The sequence below is a fragment of the Ambystoma mexicanum genome, chromosome 2p, assembly GCF_040938575.1.
Source record: "Ambystoma mexicanum isolate Mex_15411 chromosome 2p, UKY_AmexF1_1, whole genome shotgun sequence".
NCBI lineage: Eukaryota > Metazoa > Chordata > Amphibia > Caudata > Ambystomatidae > Ambystoma > Ambystoma mexicanum.
Genome location: NC_090923.1, coordinates 116066657 through 116087840, shown reverse-complemented (window position 1 = coordinate 116087840; position 21184 = coordinate 116066657). Strand labels below are relative to the sequence as shown.

The 21184-nt window shown below is 45.1% G+C and overlaps 1 protein-coding gene across 4 annotated transcripts in view; it reads right to left on the bottom strand.

The window, feature by feature from the left end:
* Window positions 1-21184, bottom strand: part of RPUSD3 (RNA pseudouridine synthase D3) — a 166849-nt gene that overhangs the window by 73980 nt on the left and 71685 nt on the right. For all 4 annotated transcript variants that reach the window (XM_069643363.1, XM_069643361.1, XM_069643364.1 and 1 more), the window contains exons 5-6: window positions 14879-14975; window positions 5556-5663 (exon numbers count right to left, since the gene is read on the bottom strand). In XM_069643363.1, coding sequence (XP_069499464.1) covers window positions 5556-5663; window positions 14879-14975 — 205 coding nt within the window. The remainder of the gene's footprint in view (window positions 1-5555; window positions 5664-14878; window positions 14976-21184) is intronic.

Below are 21184 nucleotides of genomic sequence, written 5' to 3'. Positions count from 1 at the left end.
AGAAGTCGCCTCCACACTCTCCTGCTCCTTCCTTCCGCCTGCTGGTCCCTTAATCTGCCACCTCTACCTCCTCTGACGTCACCCAAACAACCACACCTTCCTGCTTCCGGTTTCCCCATTTGTTGCTCTCTTTATGCTCAACCTCTTCCTACCATTGGGTCACTTGCCGGTTCCAATCTGGCCTCAATTTCTCCTCCAGGAAGGTGTTGCAAATATAAGAGATTTTAAAGAGTGGTTTAAGTCCAGCCTCTTCTCTCTGTGCGGGTCAGCTGTGTAATGGTGATGGCGGCGTGGAGAAGCAAATGTCCCAATTCATGTTATGGGCCCTTACTCCGGGTTCCACTTCGGTAAGTACATCTTGAAAGGGGGGCTGTGCCCCGTTATATAGTCCATGGTGGTCTGAATGCGGATGTTTGGCGCCTGTTCCAGGAAATGCGATGCAGCTTCTCTCCTGTCCATCTCTCTCTGCTGGTTCTCTGCCTCCGGTAGTGGAGAGAGGGACGCGGGAGGGTGGTTTCTGGGTGAACAGCTTTTGATCTCTACACAACGGCTGGTTGTGGCGCTCCAGAAGGACTTTTCTCTCTCTGCCAGTTGTTTCTAAAATCTTGATGGTAGTCTCTAGTAGAAACAAAAAGACTCTGGCACAGAGGCGTTGCTAGGGGGTGGCTAAGGGGGCTGTAGCCCCGGGTCTTTTGGTTGTAGCCCCGGATAGAAGCTCAAGGGATACAATCAAAAGACTAGCTAGCCCCTAGTCCCGACAGTCCCAACATTAGCCTAGCCCCCAATCCTTTTCAGAGCTAGCAACACCCCTGCAGTCTGGCAAGCATTGTGGCTTGGAGGTATGGTGTGAGGCACAGTATGTGAGACACAGTAGTACTGCTCAAGTACAGGCTGGCACAAGGAGGAAGGGCAGGAATTGGAGCTTTCTCGACTGCCACGATCCTCCTAACGGGTAGGACTGGCTCTGGATTGCTCCCTTGCTTGCCTCCCACCCCCGGCTGAGAGGGCGTCTTATCCCCTCTTGAGAAGGCTTGAGCACTGTGGATTGTGAAGAGACGCGGACAGTTCAAGAGAGGAGTACAGCGAGATCTATTTAGCGAGGTAGCGGGAACAAGAACATGAATTGATTTATGGAGTAGCAGGAATTTAAAAAGAGAATGATTAATAATGGATCTTTCTACAACGTAATGATGGTAGGTATAGGTGGCATAGATCTGGGTAGAGGGTGCATGTCGCAAAGTTTAATATTTTGTTAATGGTATAGTAGAGGAGTATACCAAGAAGTAGACTCATGCATAAATCCAGTTTGCTGAGCACAAATGTAGAGAGAATGGTTATATTTGAATGGTGCATAATGTGTTGGCCGGGCGTGACTGAGTGGAAGTGGACATGATGAACCCGTAGAGTTTCAGGACACAGTCAAAGAGAACTCCAAGGCAGCAAACTCCAAATGAGGGGTAGAGGTGGTCCGGGGCGGAAGAGATGGGAGAGTGGATAGAGAGGGTTTTGTGTTGGCGGAGGGGCAAAAAGGACTTCCATATTTGAAGAGGCTGGCAAGAGGCAGTGAAGAGCTATCCAGTGGCAAATGATGATTAGGCAGTTGGTTATGCATTCAGAGACTGTAGGGGTGAAGCAGGAGAAGACTATCTGAGTAACGTTTTATAAGAAGTGATGGAAAAAGACAAATGAGGAAATTAGTTTTACTGTAGGAGGGGGTGTAAAAATAATGGGCCCAAGGTGGATTCTTGTGAAACACCCACGGGAAGGGTCTTGGAAGACTTGCTGGAGTGCTATGAAATGGATGAGCGGTCAGAGAAATAAGAAGACACCCAGTTGAGTATGATGACCTTGAAGACGAAGGAAAATGTTTGAAGAAAGGGTGGATGAACCACAATTTCAAAGGCAGCTGAGAAGTCTAGAAGGGTGACAATGAGGGGGAGGTGAAAGTAGTGGGCAGTGGCAAGAGAATTGGGAATGTGGATGAGCAAAGTTTCTGCAGTTGAAGGTAGCCTGCTCAAGGATTATTGGAGAGGTAGGGAAATTGACCCAACGCTCTGTATAATAATGGGGGGGCAGCAGTTGGTTTCTGTAGGAGAGATATGACTGAGGCTGTTTTTGTAACAGTTTGGGAAGATACCAGTTCAGAGATACCTTGTTTACAGTGGAGAGGTGAGAATGGGGGCATGTGCAAGTCCCTTTCCAATGTGTGGCGCAAAGGGGTCAATTGGAGCCACTGAGGGGTTGGCAGAGTGAAGGATGTGTACAAATTCAGTGGTTGGGGAGGGTTTGAGGTGATCCAGTGAGGAGAGTGTGGGGGAGATGGGACTAAGTGGAGGATGAGGGATAAAGTGGCAGAGATAGTAGGGTGGTCAAGCTGTCCTGTAACCTGGTGATTTCAGTAGAGAAGCAGGGGGCATCATCAGAGGAATAAGTGGAGCAATTCCTAGGGGGATAGCCTGGCCTAGAGGGTCATGGATAGGTTGCGAGCGGAGGAAGGAAACAAGATTAGTTCAATAGGACAATTTGGCTGAAGAAGAGGGCACTGTAGTGATCATAGAAGGGGATGGACTGTGCAGAGTTACATTTGGGAAAGACGAGTGAAATGGAGTGAGCAAGTGGAGGAAATAGAGCTTGGAGCAAGGTGCTGACTTGGCCGAGGTAGGGGACCAAAGAGTGAGGCTTGAACTTACACTTGGAGATTGATAAATGGGGAAGGGGGTTGTGAAGCGAATGAGAGTATCGCCAGAGGAGGAGGGGTACATTGTGGGAACTGAGCAGGCTAGGTTGGAAGACAGGAGTATATGAGATCTGAAGAATTGTGGTGGTTGTGGGTTGGAAGGTTATGCAAGCGGACGAGTGAGTTGTCTGCGATAGTGGAGTCAAGATGGAGGGCTGGTTTTAGTCATTTTGGAGAGATTGAGGTCACCCATTGAGGCAGGGACATCCGCTTGGAGTGTTTTGTTTAAGAGTTCAGGATCAGAGGAGAAGAGGTTGAGGTTGGCAGTAAATGAAGTGGATAGTAAGAGGAGTGGGTGTGAGGAGCTGCACAGGGATATGTTCAAAGGATAAGTGAGTGAAATCAGGGAAGGGGGTAAAGGGTGACACTGGAGTGTCCTTGCTGATCATAGACTAACACCCTTTTTAGACAGACCAGCGGTGTGAAAGGCTGTTAGGATGGCAGCGTTATAGGCAGGATTCCAGGTTTCGTGATAGTCATCACAAAGCATTTGGTGATGGAAATCCAAATGATTTATGAGAAAAGAGTTTTTGGGATTGGTCATTCCAGAGACACAAGGTGAGGTCAAAATGAGGAGCAGAGGTAGAGCAGGTAGGTGCTGGAGGGAAGTGGGTAGGGCAGATGAGGTTGGAGTGGGTGAAATGTGAGCGAGAGAGGAGCGGCCAGAACATGTTGTGTTCCTTTACACAACTACATCAAGATGTGCATTTGAAAAGCATCATCCATTTGCTTTCAAGGATCTTCCAACTCTGCACTCTATGAAAGTTTACAACATGCCCCTTTGGAAGACACAAGATGACTGTGTGGCCATGTTATCACAAAAGAAAGTAACTACACCCAGGTAGAGAGAGGTGATGTAGTCATCTCCGTAATGCTCCCCACAGTTTCTAGGACCTTTGGTAAAGGAGCGCAAGATGGGGATTAAAAGACTAGGGAAGAGTGGCAGAGAGAAGAAAAAGGGGAGGAAGAAGCCATAAGAGGGCGCGAGAGAGAGCGAGCGAAAGAGCATGCGAGTGAGCAAAAGGGTATGGGAGTGAGACTGCAAGCACACGACGAATTGCAGTGCACTCTCTCTCACGTGCATGCACCCTCTCAGACAGAGCGAGGGCGTGAGAGAGCGCATACACGAAAGAGAGAGAGAATGCTTCTCTCGCCACGAGAGAGCACAATAGAGAGAGTTCGAGAGAGCGAGAGAAAGAAAGCAAAAACTTAAAGGCCGAGGATCATGTGTAGCATGGTATCCAGTCATTATAGTTTCGAATGACAAAAAATGAATGAATGAATGAATTTTTTGGTAGGTAAAGTTTTTTTTAAAACTAAAATGGGTGTTAAGGGGTAAAAAAAAAACGGGTGGGGGACACCCCCATTTTTTCGACATATTTTTATTAGAAACTTTGCCATTCGAAAATTCGAAAATATCACTATAAACCGTGTAGCAAGACCAAGAAATGCAATTTACAAGGCAGAGTTGGTACATACATTGTTGGAATTTCATAACAGTTGCACAGATTTCAGTATGAGACTCACGTGGCAGTTCTGCATTGATGGGAACATGGATGGCGGGGATAATGTGTGAACGGAGGATAGCAGAGAGGCACCGTGCTGGTCTTGGAAGCAAGACCACACAGAGCAACAGAGGTCCGAATCCCAGATCTTCACTTACAAACCGAACTCAGGTATTAAGGGGGTTATAAAACACTAATAAAATAAAAAAGAAATGGGGTCAATGATGCACCAGGTGCTAACAGGACCAAATATAACTTGTCCTCGTCCCTGCAGCACTTTGCTGCAGACGACTGGCGATGGGAGGCCTGTGGGAGCGATTTTCTGGTTGGCCAATGAGGGGGGCTGCCCGATTCCAAAATGGTCATTCAGATTGGACAAAGGGCAGGCACAATGGTGGTCCAATTGCAAAGTGTGTCTTCTGCAGAACTCCAACTCCATCAAGGAGTGAGCAGATGTTGTCAGTGATGACTGCCAATCTGCATACTATGGGCGTCATTACGAGGTTAGCTGTAACCCGCCGGAGCGACCAGCAGGTTGCTGCCAACCCTGTAACACCGAATCCGGTGCCTGACTTCCCAGTGCCACGGGACATTACAAGTCCTGCTGGATTTTGTAATTCCCCCATAGAGTCGAATAGTACTCTATGGGAGTGAGAAGAAGGTAGTACCGGCACTGTTGCCAACGGTGCTTCCATGCCAAGTTTGCCTACCGGGGCCACTGCACCCGGCAGGCAGACTCGTAGTGTGGTGGTGTTGGTAAGAGTACCGGCACCATTGTTTCTGGTCCGGCATACTCGTAATGAGACCCTATGTGTCTATACCTGGTAATGTAGAACCTTTCTGTCAATTGCTGCTATTATCTTTACAGAAACTTAAGTTAAACAATAATTTAACACAAAAAAAACGAACATGTTGAAGGGCTTTGTGCAGTTTTACCATATTATTCTCAATTAAGGAGAGCAAAACCTGGAGTTTTGAGATTTTCAGATTGGGCCAACATTGCGTAAAACCTTGCTTTACTTATTAAAATAACTGGAAAATTCTGTGTAAAGAGGAACACTGTTAGTTCAATTATGAAGATGTACTCCCGCAAGTTGTGCTTTAAGGTCCTGTAACGTTTGACTTTGCTTCCTCCAATTGTGTCTTTTTGTTTGTCTTCTTTCCACACTCCACTATTTCATGCACCCTACCGCCCTATAACTTGGGTAATTCATCTATTTTATCAGTATATGCAACAACAGTCATCTGATGTTTACTTCCTTTGAAATCTGCATGTGCCTATTTTCCTTTCATCAATGTTTTTGCCAACTCACCAGTATGTGAAGACAGGCTTCTTACGTCTCCGTGCCATCACAAAAAAGTCTTCCAGGCCTTTCGTGGTCGTGTGACAGGTGGAGAGAAGAACAAGGCCAGAACTTTCCCTGGATCAATGGAAAAACCCATACACTTAAATTACTAAAGTAATGTCAGTTACAACTACTATTTACAAATAACTGAGATTGGCAGGGGGAGGGACAGCGAGGTTCAGCGCAAGGACCTATTAAACTTAATATGGTGTGTAAAAGCGCTGCAGGTGAGTGCTGGTGGCGGAAATTGCCAAGTCTTCCGCCAGGTAAGTAAAGCAAGAAACAGTTTTTTGCAAACACTCTGCGCACAAACACGTAAATAAAACCCAGTTGGTATATTGATTTTAATCAGCACTGTGATAGCCTGACACGTGTTTCGAGCACTTGCTCTTCAACTGAGGCTACAAGTATGTGTACGTACAAGGTAATGCAGTACAGGTAATATCAACAAAAAATATGTAAGAGACCCAAACAACAAGGCAAAAAACAATTGGATGGTCAACATTCCAATGTTAAGAAAGACACTCATGGCACAATTTGTTAACCAAGTTGTAACATTTAAAGTGCGAGGTGCCAAGGAACAGCATTCTTGAGCGTTAAAGAGGGGGGAAAAATTAATCATTCATGGTAAACATAAGTACAATTGGGTCAATACCGGACGTGTATCGGACAAACACAAAGATGTGGGAGAATGAAAAAGATAAAGCAAGATTACATTAGATTTTATGATCAAGATTGGCCATACAATTAGATTTAGTTATAGAACAACTATATTCGTGTACCTGCAACGAAGTTTTCTTAGGTATGAACACTAGAAGGAAAATTGCAAGGGACAATTTATTTGTCAATAATTTATTATACATTCTAATAACCAAGATCACCATATAAAATAGCTTGGCTATGCACTTACCCATGAATATGGTAAGCACATGCAGTAAGAGTATCGTGGGCTCCACTGAAAATTAAAGCCATGTGACGTATTAATAGCATACCAATTATATAAAGGGCGATTAAGATTTTAAAAGGACATCATTCCCTGATGCACCTGCCAAGGCTGCGTTTCTGCTTTCCTATTTGTCGGGTGTCGCCGCCACATGGGCCAACCCATTACTTGAAAACAATCATCCAGCCCTTTATGACTTTGATCTACTAGTGACTGAAATTTCTAAGTTTTTTGACACTAGACACAAAGCTCAATCCAGAGATTTGGAATTACTAGATCTCACTCAGGGGAAAAGCACCCTTATAGAATACATAACCCGATTCAATCAGTTAGCGGCAGAAACATCCTGGCCCGAAAACAAGAAGGCTGTAGTTTTTTACAGAGGTCTAAGTGGCTCCATTAAGGACGCTTTGTCAGTGGTGCCGTCGCTCCCAACTCAGTACTCTGATCTGGTTGATCTAACACTCCAGTTAGACGCTCGACGCACCGAGCGCAAGGCAGAAGTCAGATTCTCAGGTACACAGTTGTCGGTCTCTCCTGATGTAGCCAGTGAACCCATGCAAGTGGGTGGAATACGTAGTCCTATAACTATGACGGAATGAGAAAGGCAGAGAACCGACAATGCTTGCTTTTATTGTGGACTTAATGGACATTATGTCAAGACTTGTCCACGCCGTCCAAAGCAAAAGAATCCGGGTTTTCCGACTGCTCGTCCCTGAATATGGGGGCCAGGACGAGTTCTCCACAGTCCCCCTCTTATTCTCCTCCAGCATTTGGGCCTATTAGACCAGTCAGAGTCCACGCCTTATTAAAGCCTACTCCTGACACAATGCACCCCGTTCAGATTATCATTGATTCCGGGGCCACTGGCTGCTTTATCGACATACAAATGGCCTATGCCTTGAACCTTCCACTAGTTACCAAGGAGTTTCCTGAGCCTGTACAGGCTGTGGATGGGACTTCCCTTGCTTCTGGACCTATTCGACAACAGACTGCTCGAATGGAAGTAGTCATTCAGGGAACACATAGGGAAACATTTGCCTTTGACCTCATAACCACCCCTCAGTTTGGTATCATTCTCGGCATCCCTTGGTTAAAAAAACATAATCCCTTAATCAATTGGGGTACAGGCCAGGTCTGTTTTGAATCCGAAATCTGTCAACATTTTTGTCTCATCGAGAGAGAGGAGGTAATTAATACACCTGCTGCAGCGTTGGGTGCAGTAGCACATCTGACCCTGTCCGAGACTGATGAACATCACTCTTCCACTTCACACATGGTTGGTGCTGTCTTTTCCAACATACCTCCAGTTTATCACAAGTTTTTGTCAGTCTTCGACAAGGGCACAGCAGAGAGTTTACCTCCACACAGACCCTACAATTGCCCTATAGATCTGATCCCTGATGCTCAGATCCCCAAGGGCCGAATCTATTCCTCATCACCAGTAGAGGATAAAGCCTTGAAAGAATACTTGCAGGAGGCATTACGTTTAGGCCACATTCGGCCCTCTTCCTCGTCTGCTGCATGCCCTATCTTCTTCGTTCCAAAGAAAGAGGGGGATCTTCGCCCCTGTGTAGACTACAGACGTTTGAATGCCTTCACTATCAAAGATAGATACCCCATACCTCTCATCTCTACACTCTTGGATAGACTAACACACGCTTCTATCTACACCAAATTATATCTTCGAGGAGCATACAATTTGATACGTGTCCGCAAAGGGGATGAGTGGAAGACGGCGTTTTGCACCAGACAGGGTTTATTTGAATACCTAGTAATGCCCTTTGGTTTGTGCACCGCCCCTGCCACCTTCCAGCGGTTTATGAATGAGTTCTTTGGGGACATTCTGGACAATTATGTGGTGGTCTATTTGGACGACATTCTGATCTTTTCCTCCTCTTTAGATGAACTCATTCTTCACGTCCAAGAAGTCCTATCCCGTTTGCGCAAGAATGCGCTATTTGCCAAACCTGAGAAGTGCCAGTTTCATACCAAAGAAGTAGAATTTCTTGGTTTTCACATTTCACCAGGTGGGTTGACTATGAATCAGTCTAAAGTACGAGCCGTTTTGGAATGGCCTGTCCCGGTAAACTTGAAGTCTTTACAGTCTTTCCTGGGCTTTGCTAATTTGTATAGACGCTTCATCCCTGGTTTTTCTACTATAGTGGCACCATTAACTAAATTGACCAGTCCACGTGTCCCATTTACCTGGACACCCGAACATCAAGCCGCTTTCGACTCTTTGAAATGTGCGTTTACCTCAGCTCCGATCCTACAACACCCGGATCCGGAGTTGCCATTCGTTGTCGAGGCAGAAGCATCATCCTTTGCATTGGGAGCGGTATTGTCACAACCTTGCCCAACCTCTGGTCAATTACACCCTGTAGCTTATCATTCACGCAAGTTTACATCTACTGAGTCCCATTATACAGTTACCGAAAAGGAGCTCCTGGCGATTAAAGATGCATTTCAGGTATGGAGACACCATTTGATGGGGGCCAAACACCAAGTCACAGTTTTTACTGATCATAGGAATTTGCAGGACCTCGCATCTCTCAAGTGCGTCAACAGTCGTCAGGTGTGTTGGCACTTATTCTTCGCAGCCTATGACTTTGTTGTGAAACATCGTCCTGGTCTGTCTCATGGTAAAGCAGATGCTCTATCCCGCTCTCCTGTAGGGGTGTCACTTCCAGTCTTCCCAGAAACGGTGCTTGACCACGGGCATGTAGTTTGTCTATGTACTCCTTCACCTTCCCTGTTGTCAGCCATACGCTTATGGGTTTCCCAACATCCACAACAGTTAGCAGAATGGGATCCCGTTTATCATGATCTACCTTTTGTCCACAACAGGTTGTTCCTACCCTCTGGTGACACACGAAATCTAGCTATGGAATGGTCTCATGATGCTGCCATCCATGGCCACCGAGGACAACAGCGTACTCTGGATCTACTTAAACGCTGGTGCTGGTGGCCTTCGATGCGGCATGACGTTGAGAATTATGTCAACACCTGCTCAGTGTGTGCCCAGTGTAAATCCCGTAGAGGCCGCCCTTTGGGTCTTTTACAGCCCTTGCCGATTCCCCCCAGACCCTGCCATACCCTTACAATGGATTTTGTTACTGATCTATCTCGTTCACAGGGTTATGATACAGTATGGGTTGAAGTAGATGCCTACACTAAGATGGCTCGCTTTATTCCTTGTTCTGGTATACCCTCTGCACCTACATTGGCAAATCTGTTTTTCAAGTCCATTTTTTGTTTATTTGGGCTCCCCACGGTCTTGGTTTCTGACAGAGGTTCACAATTCACATCCTGTTTCTGGCGTGCGCTCACTAAATTATTGGGTATTGATGCACAATTTTCCTCTGCTTACCATCCGGAAACTGACGGCCAAACAGAAAGGGTAAATCAGGCCATGGAACAATATTTACGTTGTCTTTCACTACAACATCAGAAATCATGGGTACACCTGCTACATCTCGCTGAATTCGCCCATAACAACTCCTTGCACTCTTCTACTGGCTTTTCTCCGTTCTACTGTCTTTATGGCCAACACCCGTACATTGCCCATTCCCGATTATGCATCCTCTTGTGCTCCTGCTGCCTTATCTTGTGTTCGCGACGTGGCCATGGTTCATGCCCAGACTGTTGCCCATCTGCAGGAAACTCAGTTGGCCATGAAAGCTTCAGCCGATAAAAAAAGGGGTTGCTGCTCCTGTTTATTGTGTGGGGGATCGAGTTTGGCTGTCGTCCCGTTATCTACACTTGCCTGGCTGTCGCAAATTGCTTCCCAAATTTGTTGGTCCTTTTCGGTTCTCTGGCGTCCTGAGTCCTGTGGCTTATCGCCTATCCCTTCTTTAGTCCATCCAGTTTTTCATACTTCCCTCCTGAAACCATGCCCTGGTCCTACACGCCTGGTCTCTCGCCCTGCCCCCGTGTCATTGGATGACCCTGATGTTTATGAGGTTCGGGGTATTCTGGGCTCTCATTTCTTCAGGGGGCAGCTCCAGTATCTCGTGGATTGGCTGGGTTACGGTCCTGAGGAGTGCTCTTGGGTTCCTGCCCAGGATGTGCATGCCCCTCGTTTGGTGGCTCAGTTTCATCGAGATTTCCCTGCTTGCCCATGGGGTCGTGGGCCTTTGGGGGGGGGCTCTGTTACACCATCCACTGGTCACCTTAGGCACACCAACACCCGTGCAGTCACTAAGCACTCCATCTTAGGTCCTGATCTGCCTTCCATGCCCTCACTCCCTCAAGCAGCACGGAAGAGGCGCACACGAGGACATCTAACGCGCTATGGTCATATTCATCCATTGCAACGTTGGCAGTTGCCCTGGCGTCTTAGAGACAGTCGACGGAGACGCCGGCTTTTTCGTCCCGTCCGCAGGAAGACCCGGCAGCGTTTTGAAAACTTGGGTCATGTGACAAGGAAACGTGCTACATCATCAGTCACGTGATGGGTCATGTGACACTCCTAGGCCCCTTTATAACCGGAGAGGGAACGCTCATTCAGTGCTTCACAGCTGACCCAACCAGGCACTGTTCGGCGTCTTCCTGTCTCCTCATCTTGAACCTGGACTACGGACTGTTCTTCTTGGAATCCCCTGTCAAGCCCTTGGATACTGTTTTGCTCTGCTGTTTCAGGACCTTGGAACTGTATTTTTGGACTCCTTTGGATTACCCCCTGATTAAGACGAACTTGGCTGGCTTTTTGACCGTGGAACTCTTAACAGACTGTTTTTGGATTTCCTCTTCTGTTATCTGCTAGAGTACCCTTTCCATACAGGTCTTGCAGTGCCTATTTCTACAACCATCTACGCCTATCCACTGCTGCTTGCAACACTCTGCAGCCCCACGGAACACCTTCATTTTTTCATCTTGTTCTTCATGTCCCCAGACCCTTGGTAAACCCCTTGATACTTCTTACCTTGTTATTCAGTATACTGTTTGCCATTGTTCTGACCCATTGCTTACTTTACAGCGGTCGAGGGGTCACCGGTGTTCCTGGTTCCTGGCGTTCTTCGGCACTCAAAAACATGTGGCCTCAAGGATTGCTCAGAAAGTTATTTGTATCTTTCTGAGCGGAACTTGTGGACAGAGGCCCCATAATCTTCACGACCATCAAGTCATAACAATTTCCCAGGTAGATTCTAAATATCCATTATCAGTACATTGGCAACAAGTTCACCAGATGTACAACAAAGCACAAATTAAATTTGCTGGGATGGCCAAGGTGACTCTACCACAACGTGGTGGGAATTTAGTTCTCAAATTGAGGCAACTAGAAGCTTGCCTCATCTGCCAATACCGCACTGTCACACAAGGCCACAATACAGACCATGAATTATCTGTATTTTTATGAGCAATGTGCAATTACTGTCAACAGATGCATCCTACCTTCCTTCAGCGTTTTACACCATTCTAATTGACTCAACATTTGCCATACAATTAGTTTCCCCCTATTCTTTGACTAGCATTCTTAATGTCCACCTGCCCACATGGGGTGCAACATATGAGAGCCAAAACTTGGGGGCCAACTTGCTCCCTTCTCCCACTATTGGTTCACTCCTTGACTCCTACAAAACTCCCGGGCGACCTTCAACGTGCCCATATATTCTTCTGGCCACCGAGCACATGATTATATTCCGTATCTCCCAGCGCCACCATGCCGTTTTTCTTTCTTTTAACCCTCATTATTTTTCATTCTCGTACTCTCTAGCCATAAATACTACGTGGGTCCTTATCAGACATGCCAGCCATATGCGCGGCACTGAAGGCAGACCCTTGCCTTCTCCCCACCAAATAATAAAAATAAAAATAAATAAAAATGCTTCTACTCGATAATTAAAGTCAATATAACACTGGGATGGACTCAAATTCAGTCTCACTCACAACTGTGTCCAGCAGGGCTGGCAACCCTCAAATTGGCACCTCTATTCTTCCTTGCCAGCCTCATAGGACGTTGCCTGGTTTTTACTCCGCACACACTCAAGATGGTGGCCCTAATTAGACATACGCACGGCCGCGTACGCTTACGAGCATCGGTCCTGTGCATATTACCGGCAGCAGGAGCCGCGCACGGCTGGCTCCTGTTCCCAATTGCAGCGGAGACGCTGGTAAGCATAGGACTTGCGCGTAGACCCCTACAGCTCGGAGGGTCTACGCGCGTTGTAATCGCCAGGCTAGACTTGCAGGTTCAACTAATTGGATTATCTGTCCTTTCTCTTTTTTTCCCCCTTAATTGCTGGGCTGGCTATGCACGATCGTCCCTGCACTTCTATCTGCTTCTTCAGCACCAACGTGGAAACGCTTTGTTAATTTGTTGTTGCAACTGCAAAAGACAGGTACGCAGGCAAAAATTATGTCCTTTAAAATCTTAATCGCCCTTTATATAATTGGTATGTTATTAATACGTCACATGGCTTTAATTTTCAGTGGAGCCCACAATACTCTTACTACATCTGCTTACCATATTCATGGGTAAGTGCATAGCCAAGCTATCTTATACGGTGATCTCAGTTATTAGAACTTATAAAATAAGTTATTGACAAATAAATTGTCCCTTGCAATTTTCCTTCTAGTGTTCATACCTAAGAAAACTTCATTGCAGGTACACGAATATAGTTGTTCTATAACTAAATCTAATTGCATGGCCAATCTTGATCATAAAATCTAATGTAATCTTACTTCATCTTTTTCTTTCTCCCACATCTTTGTGTTTGTCCGATACACGTCCGGTATTGACCCAATTGTACTTATGTTTACCATGAATTATGAATTTTTCCCCCCTCTTTAACGATCAAAAATGCTTTTCCTTGGCACCTCGCGCTTCAAATGTTACAACTTGGTTAACAAATTGTGCCATGAATGTCTTTCTTAACATTGGAATGTTGACCATCCAATTGTTTTTTGCCTTGTTGTTTGGGTCTCTTACATATTTTTTGTTGATATTACCTGTACTGCATTACCTTGTACGTACACATACTTGTAGCCTCAGTTGAAGAGCAAGTGCTCGAAACACGTGTCAGGCTACCACAGTGCTGATTAAAATCAATATACCAACAGGGTTTTATTTACATGTTTGTGCGCAGAGTGTTTGCAAAAAACTGTTTCTTACTATTTACAAATGCATTATTTGCAAAATGGGAAGCAGGATCATTGGTATGTTATTTGCTTATCTAACGACTGGCCAGCTTCACAACGTGCCTTGATGCCATCCTGCCTGACTGCTTGTAGGATGGGAGATGTTATGTTGGGAGTTGGTCCTGTTCTGTTTCACTAGCCATTAATGTATGCCTATAGAATGTTGGTGTATGGATGATGACAGCTCAGCGGAATGCTGAGTGAGTGTGATGTATGAGTGTTCCATGAATGTCAGTTGGGGGCCTGAGCTGGATGGATGAGGATGGCCGGTGGGTGTCTCCTGTGCCACTGGATGTTTACCTTCATTGATTCCCATGTACTCTGTAAATACCCTACAAGTAACTGGAGATATGTAAATATGTACCTATGTACAATAAAGCCACCTAGACTACCATCATGGCTCCGCAGCTGGTCTGTGTGTTGACATAGCTTATCAATCCAGAGTATTTACAACACTGCCTCAACCCTGTTCTTTGATAACCTAGCAAGCTTAACATGCATTTCAAAGAATGGAACCGTGGGTGGTAGTCGATAATAACCTCAGCAAGTGAATGTCCATGTACATATTGTTGCCACACCCCTTATCGTTAAACACACTGCTTGGGTGAACATAAAACACAATGCATTGGGGCTGATTATCAACTGCACATTGTTAAGTAACTTGTTGCATCACAGGAGTACCATATAGAAAAGGCACCTGTGACCCTAAGAGCAGGGTGAGAAACCCTGAAATGTCTCACTAGTGATCATAGATTGAGGTATGGCGCTACGTGCCAGTCTGTTAGGGAACACAAAGGAATTAGCCCTACCAGACCAGTCCTCTAACCAAGGAGTGCGAGCTCAGGGTAGAAGCCTGCCCAGGTTCCGTACCTGCACCTTAACACAAATTCTGATTATGAAAATCCATTATAATGCACCCTCAAGAACACTGCATCAGTGAGTTTGCTTCACCTCCAAGACCATAAATAGACCCAGATCATGACCTCTCTAAGCGAATTAGTGAGTCTATGGATCTAAGGATTGTCGCAATGCCACTGAAAAGAAACCTGCAGGTAATCTTTCGTGTAGAACTGTGTCAGATAGAAGCATATGGACTAAATTAAACTGCCTATCCTCATCTCCTGACCATCCCTAAAACATCGAGAACATGTGGCGAGTTGAGAAGTTAGAAATGAAATAATTTTGGTCTGTGGGATTTACTTACTTAGTTGCTGCTTTTACTACATGCAGCTCTTCCTTGATCCCAAGCCTTGAGCCAAGACGAGGAAGAAGAGACACCAGAGTGACGTCGGACTCCGTACCTTTTATATAAAAAGAGACATAATGATCATACTGCGCCAGATCTGTGTATGCCCACTACTTTACGAACCAACATTTGGGGATAAAATTCACAGCTATCCCTCTTGATGAAAATTCCTTTCCTCAATCTAATTTACTATGGCACAATTAGAGTCCAGCATGGCCTTTTGCAAGACCACCTTCCAATTAACACATAATGTAGATGAAAAAAGGATTGTGCACAGCCTTTTAATAAGTTCATTAGGACCTTTATTTTCTCAACAGCGGACATCCATCCAGCAACATTGCACCAGCCGATCTCTGTTGAAACCTCATACTACTTACAAAGGAGCTGTCAGACAATCATTATTCAAATACATTCTCCCGCTGCCATGCACTTGCCTATCATATTATACTTCCCACAACCTTCCCCTTCAAACAAACAACAAATCATGATATTACAAAATCATACAACTCATCTGGCAGTGACCGGATTCCAGAACTTTCCCTCTCACAGTTACCACGACTGACTAGTTAACCAGACCCTGAGATTCACTTTCTGTGACCAGACTGGCAAGAGCACTCAGGTGACATCTTTCAACCACGCACCATCAGCAATCTCACACTCTCCAAATTTTCCATCATTCTTCCTTCTATAAAACACTGCCTGACAAAGATTCCATCTTGACACTTCATACAAAGCTTACGCTTATCCTTTTTGGTTCAGAAAATGTTTCCTCACCCACTCATGCAAGAACCCCACAACAATGGGACAACCACATTGAAATGTCCAAACATAAGCTGCTGTTTGCTTACTTTACTCTACCAAAGCTCTCATTTGGCTTTCCTTATGCCAACAACAGGCAAATTTCTTCTTATTCAATATTACAGACATTAAAGTCGACAGTAATTCTCCCTACCCCTTTAAGAACTTGACTGGACACCTGTCTGTTGTAAAAGACAGTGGTGCGGTTGGAACAAACTCCAGCCAGACTGGAAAATCGTCAGTTACAACGGTTCCATGTCTTAAAATCGCGGCAAAAATGGCCGTGAATATAAACTATTGCGGCAAAAATGCAGTGGTTTTTTGCGCCACAATCATGTAAAGGATGTCGGGGACACCCCTGCAACCCCTGGACCTATTATACCATTTAAAGGGAGCGGGGGACAACCCCCGCAACTCCTGATCTCCTTAAATGGTATAATGGGGAACACCTTTACTGGGTCAAAGCACAGCATTTTTGCCGTGATTTTTTTATACCAGCGTCATTCTTGCCGTGATTTTATTACCTAATACCGTTACAACTAGTTGCAAGCTATCCTATCACCTTGGTAAACTCTCAACTTGGCCGTTTACCTTCGGTTTACTCCCACCAGGAAAAGGAAAAGGAATATCTTGTTAGACAAATTGCACTCGGCTGCCCAATACCAATTCCTGGTGTGCGGTTTTACTGGCTAAACTTTCAAGCCCAAACTATCATTCATCTCCCACATAAGAGGACTCTCAGACCTCCCTCAGTAATAATCAATTGGTGCCATATTTAAAATTCAGTGAAATTGTTGGACAATGAACCGTAATATCAATGAGTAACTTCTGCTAAGAACTACCTGGCAGTTCCCTTAATGTCATAAGAAGGGGGGTTGGAGTTTATTGACATGTCCCTGATAACACAAATGAGAGTGTTTCACTCATGGTTCTACTTCTTGCTTCATAGAAAACTACCAAAATACCAACAGTGGGCGCACCGTATTCCTCATGAGCCATACCAACTTACCTCATCATCAAAACACATGGAACAAACTTCTCTCCACATACCACATGTCCATGCCACATAGGAATTGCAACTCCCCCCAACCCCACAAGATCCCTCATGGCTCCCCCTTAGCCACTTCACAGATGGTTTGCCACTCCCTCACATGATCCCTCACACCCCAGGCTCTTTAGAACTCTACACCAGGATCACCATTGCACCTTCTTACATAATCTTGAATGCTTCTTCTGTTGTACAGTCACCACCAATGCAACTTACTTCATACATGTACTAATCACACAGCCTAAGTAGTTTGGCCAAATAAAAAGTACTAGTACCCCATGTTCTTCAGTGGCAGAACACATTCGACTTTCTGCATTTTCGAGGCCAACGCGGGGAGTAAAATGGCTTCCATTAACCCATAAATATGATTTGTAAGGTTCCACAGCTCAAGTGCAGCTTTCCCTTCACCTTCAATTTTCAGTCACTGATAAGGTACTGTTAAGATGGATATTCAGAATCAGCCCTGTGTACAGATTCTGAGAGGCCACCCTATTCATATGAACATGAACGAACACTAAAGTCTAGTCAAGCTCTATCTGTGTAGTGTGACTGAATAGCAAGGTTTAGACTTAAAGAGGGTGTGAGAAGGTGACGGGTCAATGAAAGACCACAGGTAAGGAAAAAACGAAACCATTCAATACAAATATGTATATATACATTCAGCTAGGTGCGCTTTGGTGAGAGCTGTGAGGGGTCAAAACTGTAAGGCGGACAACTTTTGGATGATTTTTCAAAATGTGCCCTTTTTATTAAATTATACGTTTAATCAAACACCTCACTATACCTACACTGACGAGCATTTTCCTGCCTATCAAAAACTAAAGGAAATATTCTAACAAAGGATATCTGGCCCTCACACTTAAGCATAAAATACACAAGAAAATATATGGAAATTCACAACAAACATCAACAATGCCATTTCTCATATGTTCACACTCTTTGTAGCTTGGGTGAGCTCCCCTTCCCATGTTTCCCCAATGTTCAAGATAAAGAAACAAGAAAATCCGGATTTACAACAAAATTCCAACTTAATTCTTGACTCCTTCACTTTGTCAAAAGAAAGTTCAGTTTGAACAATGTTCAACCAACAGAAAGATTTCTTCTTCCTCTTTGAGTTATAATTTCCATTTCATTAAATGGCACCAATGACATTCTGGGTCACGATGCTCTGCCACGACTTATAAATGTCAAAGAAGAAATACAGTTCCTTGTCAGATTCAAAGAAGCACCACTTCTGGAAAGGTAAAAGAAACAGCGTTGTGGTAGCACTTCTCAAGTCTCTTCATAGCTTTATGAATCACAGTTTATATCTTTGTCAGGATGACTTCACAGCCCCACTGCTTCCACCTGGGTAACTCTCATACCAGGCTTACTTCTGTAAGAATTCACTATGCAGGTCTACTTGCCTGCCCCACAATGTTCACATTCAACTAGGCTTCTGTAGTTTTAAATCTACTGACAACCAAAGGTTTTATCACAGCTTAAACACTCTGCAAGCTGGTGCAGCTTCCCCGAAAATACAACATTCACATCAGGTATCCTTAACACTTTCAGGCAGGCAAAGCACTCTTCCTCTGAACATTCACCTTTCAGAAGGGTAGCCGCTTTGCCTCTTGTCTTTCTGTCACACTAATAACCAAATGCCCTTAAGGATGTACTTCTATCGCCCTTCGTTATGGCTTTATGCGAGTTGCACCAACCTTTAGGGAATAATCACCATCAACAAGCTTCACCTTTTTATAGCCTTGCATTCACCTCTTTGCTTACTGCCATTCAGAGTAGCTTAACTGTTTGCCGTGCTGTTAGTCTCTCTTGGCTTTAAACAGTGTTTGACCAACTCTTGGCTTGGACAATGCTTGTTTCTTAAACTTATAATTAGTAATGTTCTAACTGAATGGCCAGGATCTTGGAGTAAATATTAGCGTCAATATTCAGTAACAAGATTGGCCTATAGGAGGCACAGTCTCTGGGGCTCTTTCCAGGTTTTAACAAAAGAATTGTGGAGGATTCCTCCATGGATGATGTAGTGCATCCTGCCTGCCAGAAGGAGTTGAAGAGGTTGGTTAGAGGAGTTAGAATCTGTACCCGATAGAGTTGATAGAATCTACGTGAATGTTGGGTCCGGGGCTCTAGTCTTCAGGGATTTGATTACAGAATCCACTTCCTTTGCCGTAATTGGTAAGTCCAGGAAGTCTCTGTTTGCTTCGGGGAGGAGCGGCAGAGCAGCCCCTTCTATATACTGCCTCTGATCCGCAATAATTCGGGGAGTGACCGACATAGCATCTATAAAATGAGATTCCGCTAGCTGTAGTTTAGCTTCTTCCGAAAAAGTGAATTAATCCCTGTGTGTCTCGCGTGCCCACTATTATTATTGTGGTGGTCCATTGTTGTGTTTTTGTCAGCTTTCTAACCAGGAATGTATTGGCCCGATTACCCTCGGCATTGTACCCCTGTCTTGTTCTGATGAGGGCCTGTGCCGTGTCCTCTGCATAGTGCGCCTCCAATCTATTGCGGGATACCTGGAGGGATTAATGTGCCTTAGGAGACCAACCTTTTTTGTGCCTACTTTCTGCCTCAGCTACCTCCCTCTCCAACCGGGCTTTAGTCTCCAAGCAGCGTTTATGGTAGACTGCCCCATGGGCTAAGAGTTCCCCCCTAATTTCCGCCTTCATGGCCTCTTTAAGGAACTCATGGTGGTAACAGTAAAGACAGACAAAAGTGATCACAGTTCAAGGGTGTTTATTGAACTATAAATGCAGGGTGGAAAATGCCTAAACTAAACCTAAATCTAAGATGGGAGCAAGCGCCGACCATCAAATGAAAAGTAAGGCAGTCCTAGTGGCGTCGTGTCAAATTCAAGGGCCTGTACTAAAATAAAAAACTATTGCCAAATCCCTACCACTAATTACAGAAAGAGTGTGGGAAAGGGTTTCAATAAATAAAGAAGTTCACAAATAATAAGTTAGGATGTGATTGCCAGGTGTCTCCCTTCCCCAGGTTTTGAGCACGGGACAAAGTGGATCTCCTGAGCACAGCACACGCTTGAGCTTTCCCAGCACGAGCCTACAGCTCTGTATCAGCCATCAGATTCTTCGATTGCCAAGTCTCTCTTCAATAAAAAGTCTCTTGCTTTCAAGGCCTGATGTATACAACAAACAAACATTAAGTTGAGTTCCACGTATACTTTGGGATGATAACTTCACCCATGGGTCTCCCTCTTCTGGGCCTAAACCCTTCACAAAATCGCATTCAACAAATCGACTAAACAGTTCCTTTTTCAATGAACCTTGGGTGATAATGTCCCACCCTTGGATCTCCCTCTGACGGGCTCGGCCACTAATAACAAAGGGGACAATTCACTTCCCCATGTCTTCCAATACTTCTTGCATTCACAAGTCTTAAAGTCTTATTAAACAGTTCTTTGGGCTTTGGCCCTTTTAGTCGGCTTCCCTCTGCCGGGATCACTCTCGCCAACTTTTACAGTTTACTATGGACACCCCATGGTCGGGCTCACTTCGGTCAACACACTGTTCAGACCTCGCCCCTTCACTATGGGACTTTTAGACTTTGCCCTTTTTCGTTAGCATCCCTCTGCCGGGTTCACTCTTACCAACTTCAACACACTGTTCATTCGCTCATTTCACCAAGCGGGACTCATTTCCCTTATCTTCACAATCTGGCAGTCAAAGACTTTCGACGGTACAGAAGATTTTACAAGACCCTTGTATGACCACTTCGACCTTTTCTCACCTCTTCCCAAGGGCTTCTGGTTACGGTAGTTTCTACCATCGGGTAATGGTCCAGAGTTTCCTTTGTGAGCACCGACTTGCTGCCTGGCCCCTCCGTTCTTGCCTTCCCCCCTCTTTTATCAATAGTTTCTTTATGCTTCTTCAAAAGTTCAAATTAGCCGATGGCTATTTATCGTTCAACACAGTACGGTTTCTTATCAGCTCTTCCCTCGACTCACCGGTTGTGATGAACCGCCTGGCTTTCTTCTCCTTCGAGTCAAGGTTGGTACCACAGAGACCTGCGTCTCTCCCCGGCTGGGTTATCAGCAGAGGAGAGTCTCATATACCTTAAACATCTGCTGCAACACGCCGGCTATTGTTCGCAGACTTATGCTTCCCTCTGCGGAGGCTTCACAGGCCTTGATCAAAAAGTACAAAGGTTGCTTCCCTTCTTGTCACACTCTCAGTCTGTGCCGTCTTTCTCCTCCTCTTGAACTGCCGTGATGAGTTAGCTCATGTCGTGCAGTCTGCCATGCTCTCCTTGTGCTCCACCTTTTATCCCTATGGGGAAAGTGAAGGACTGTCAGGTGTGTGAGATTTTGGTCAATTGCCTGACTTTGCCTGACCCTTGGGTGAGACATGTCAGGTAAACAGTTTTATAAGTCTGTTGTTTATCATGGTGTGGAAAAG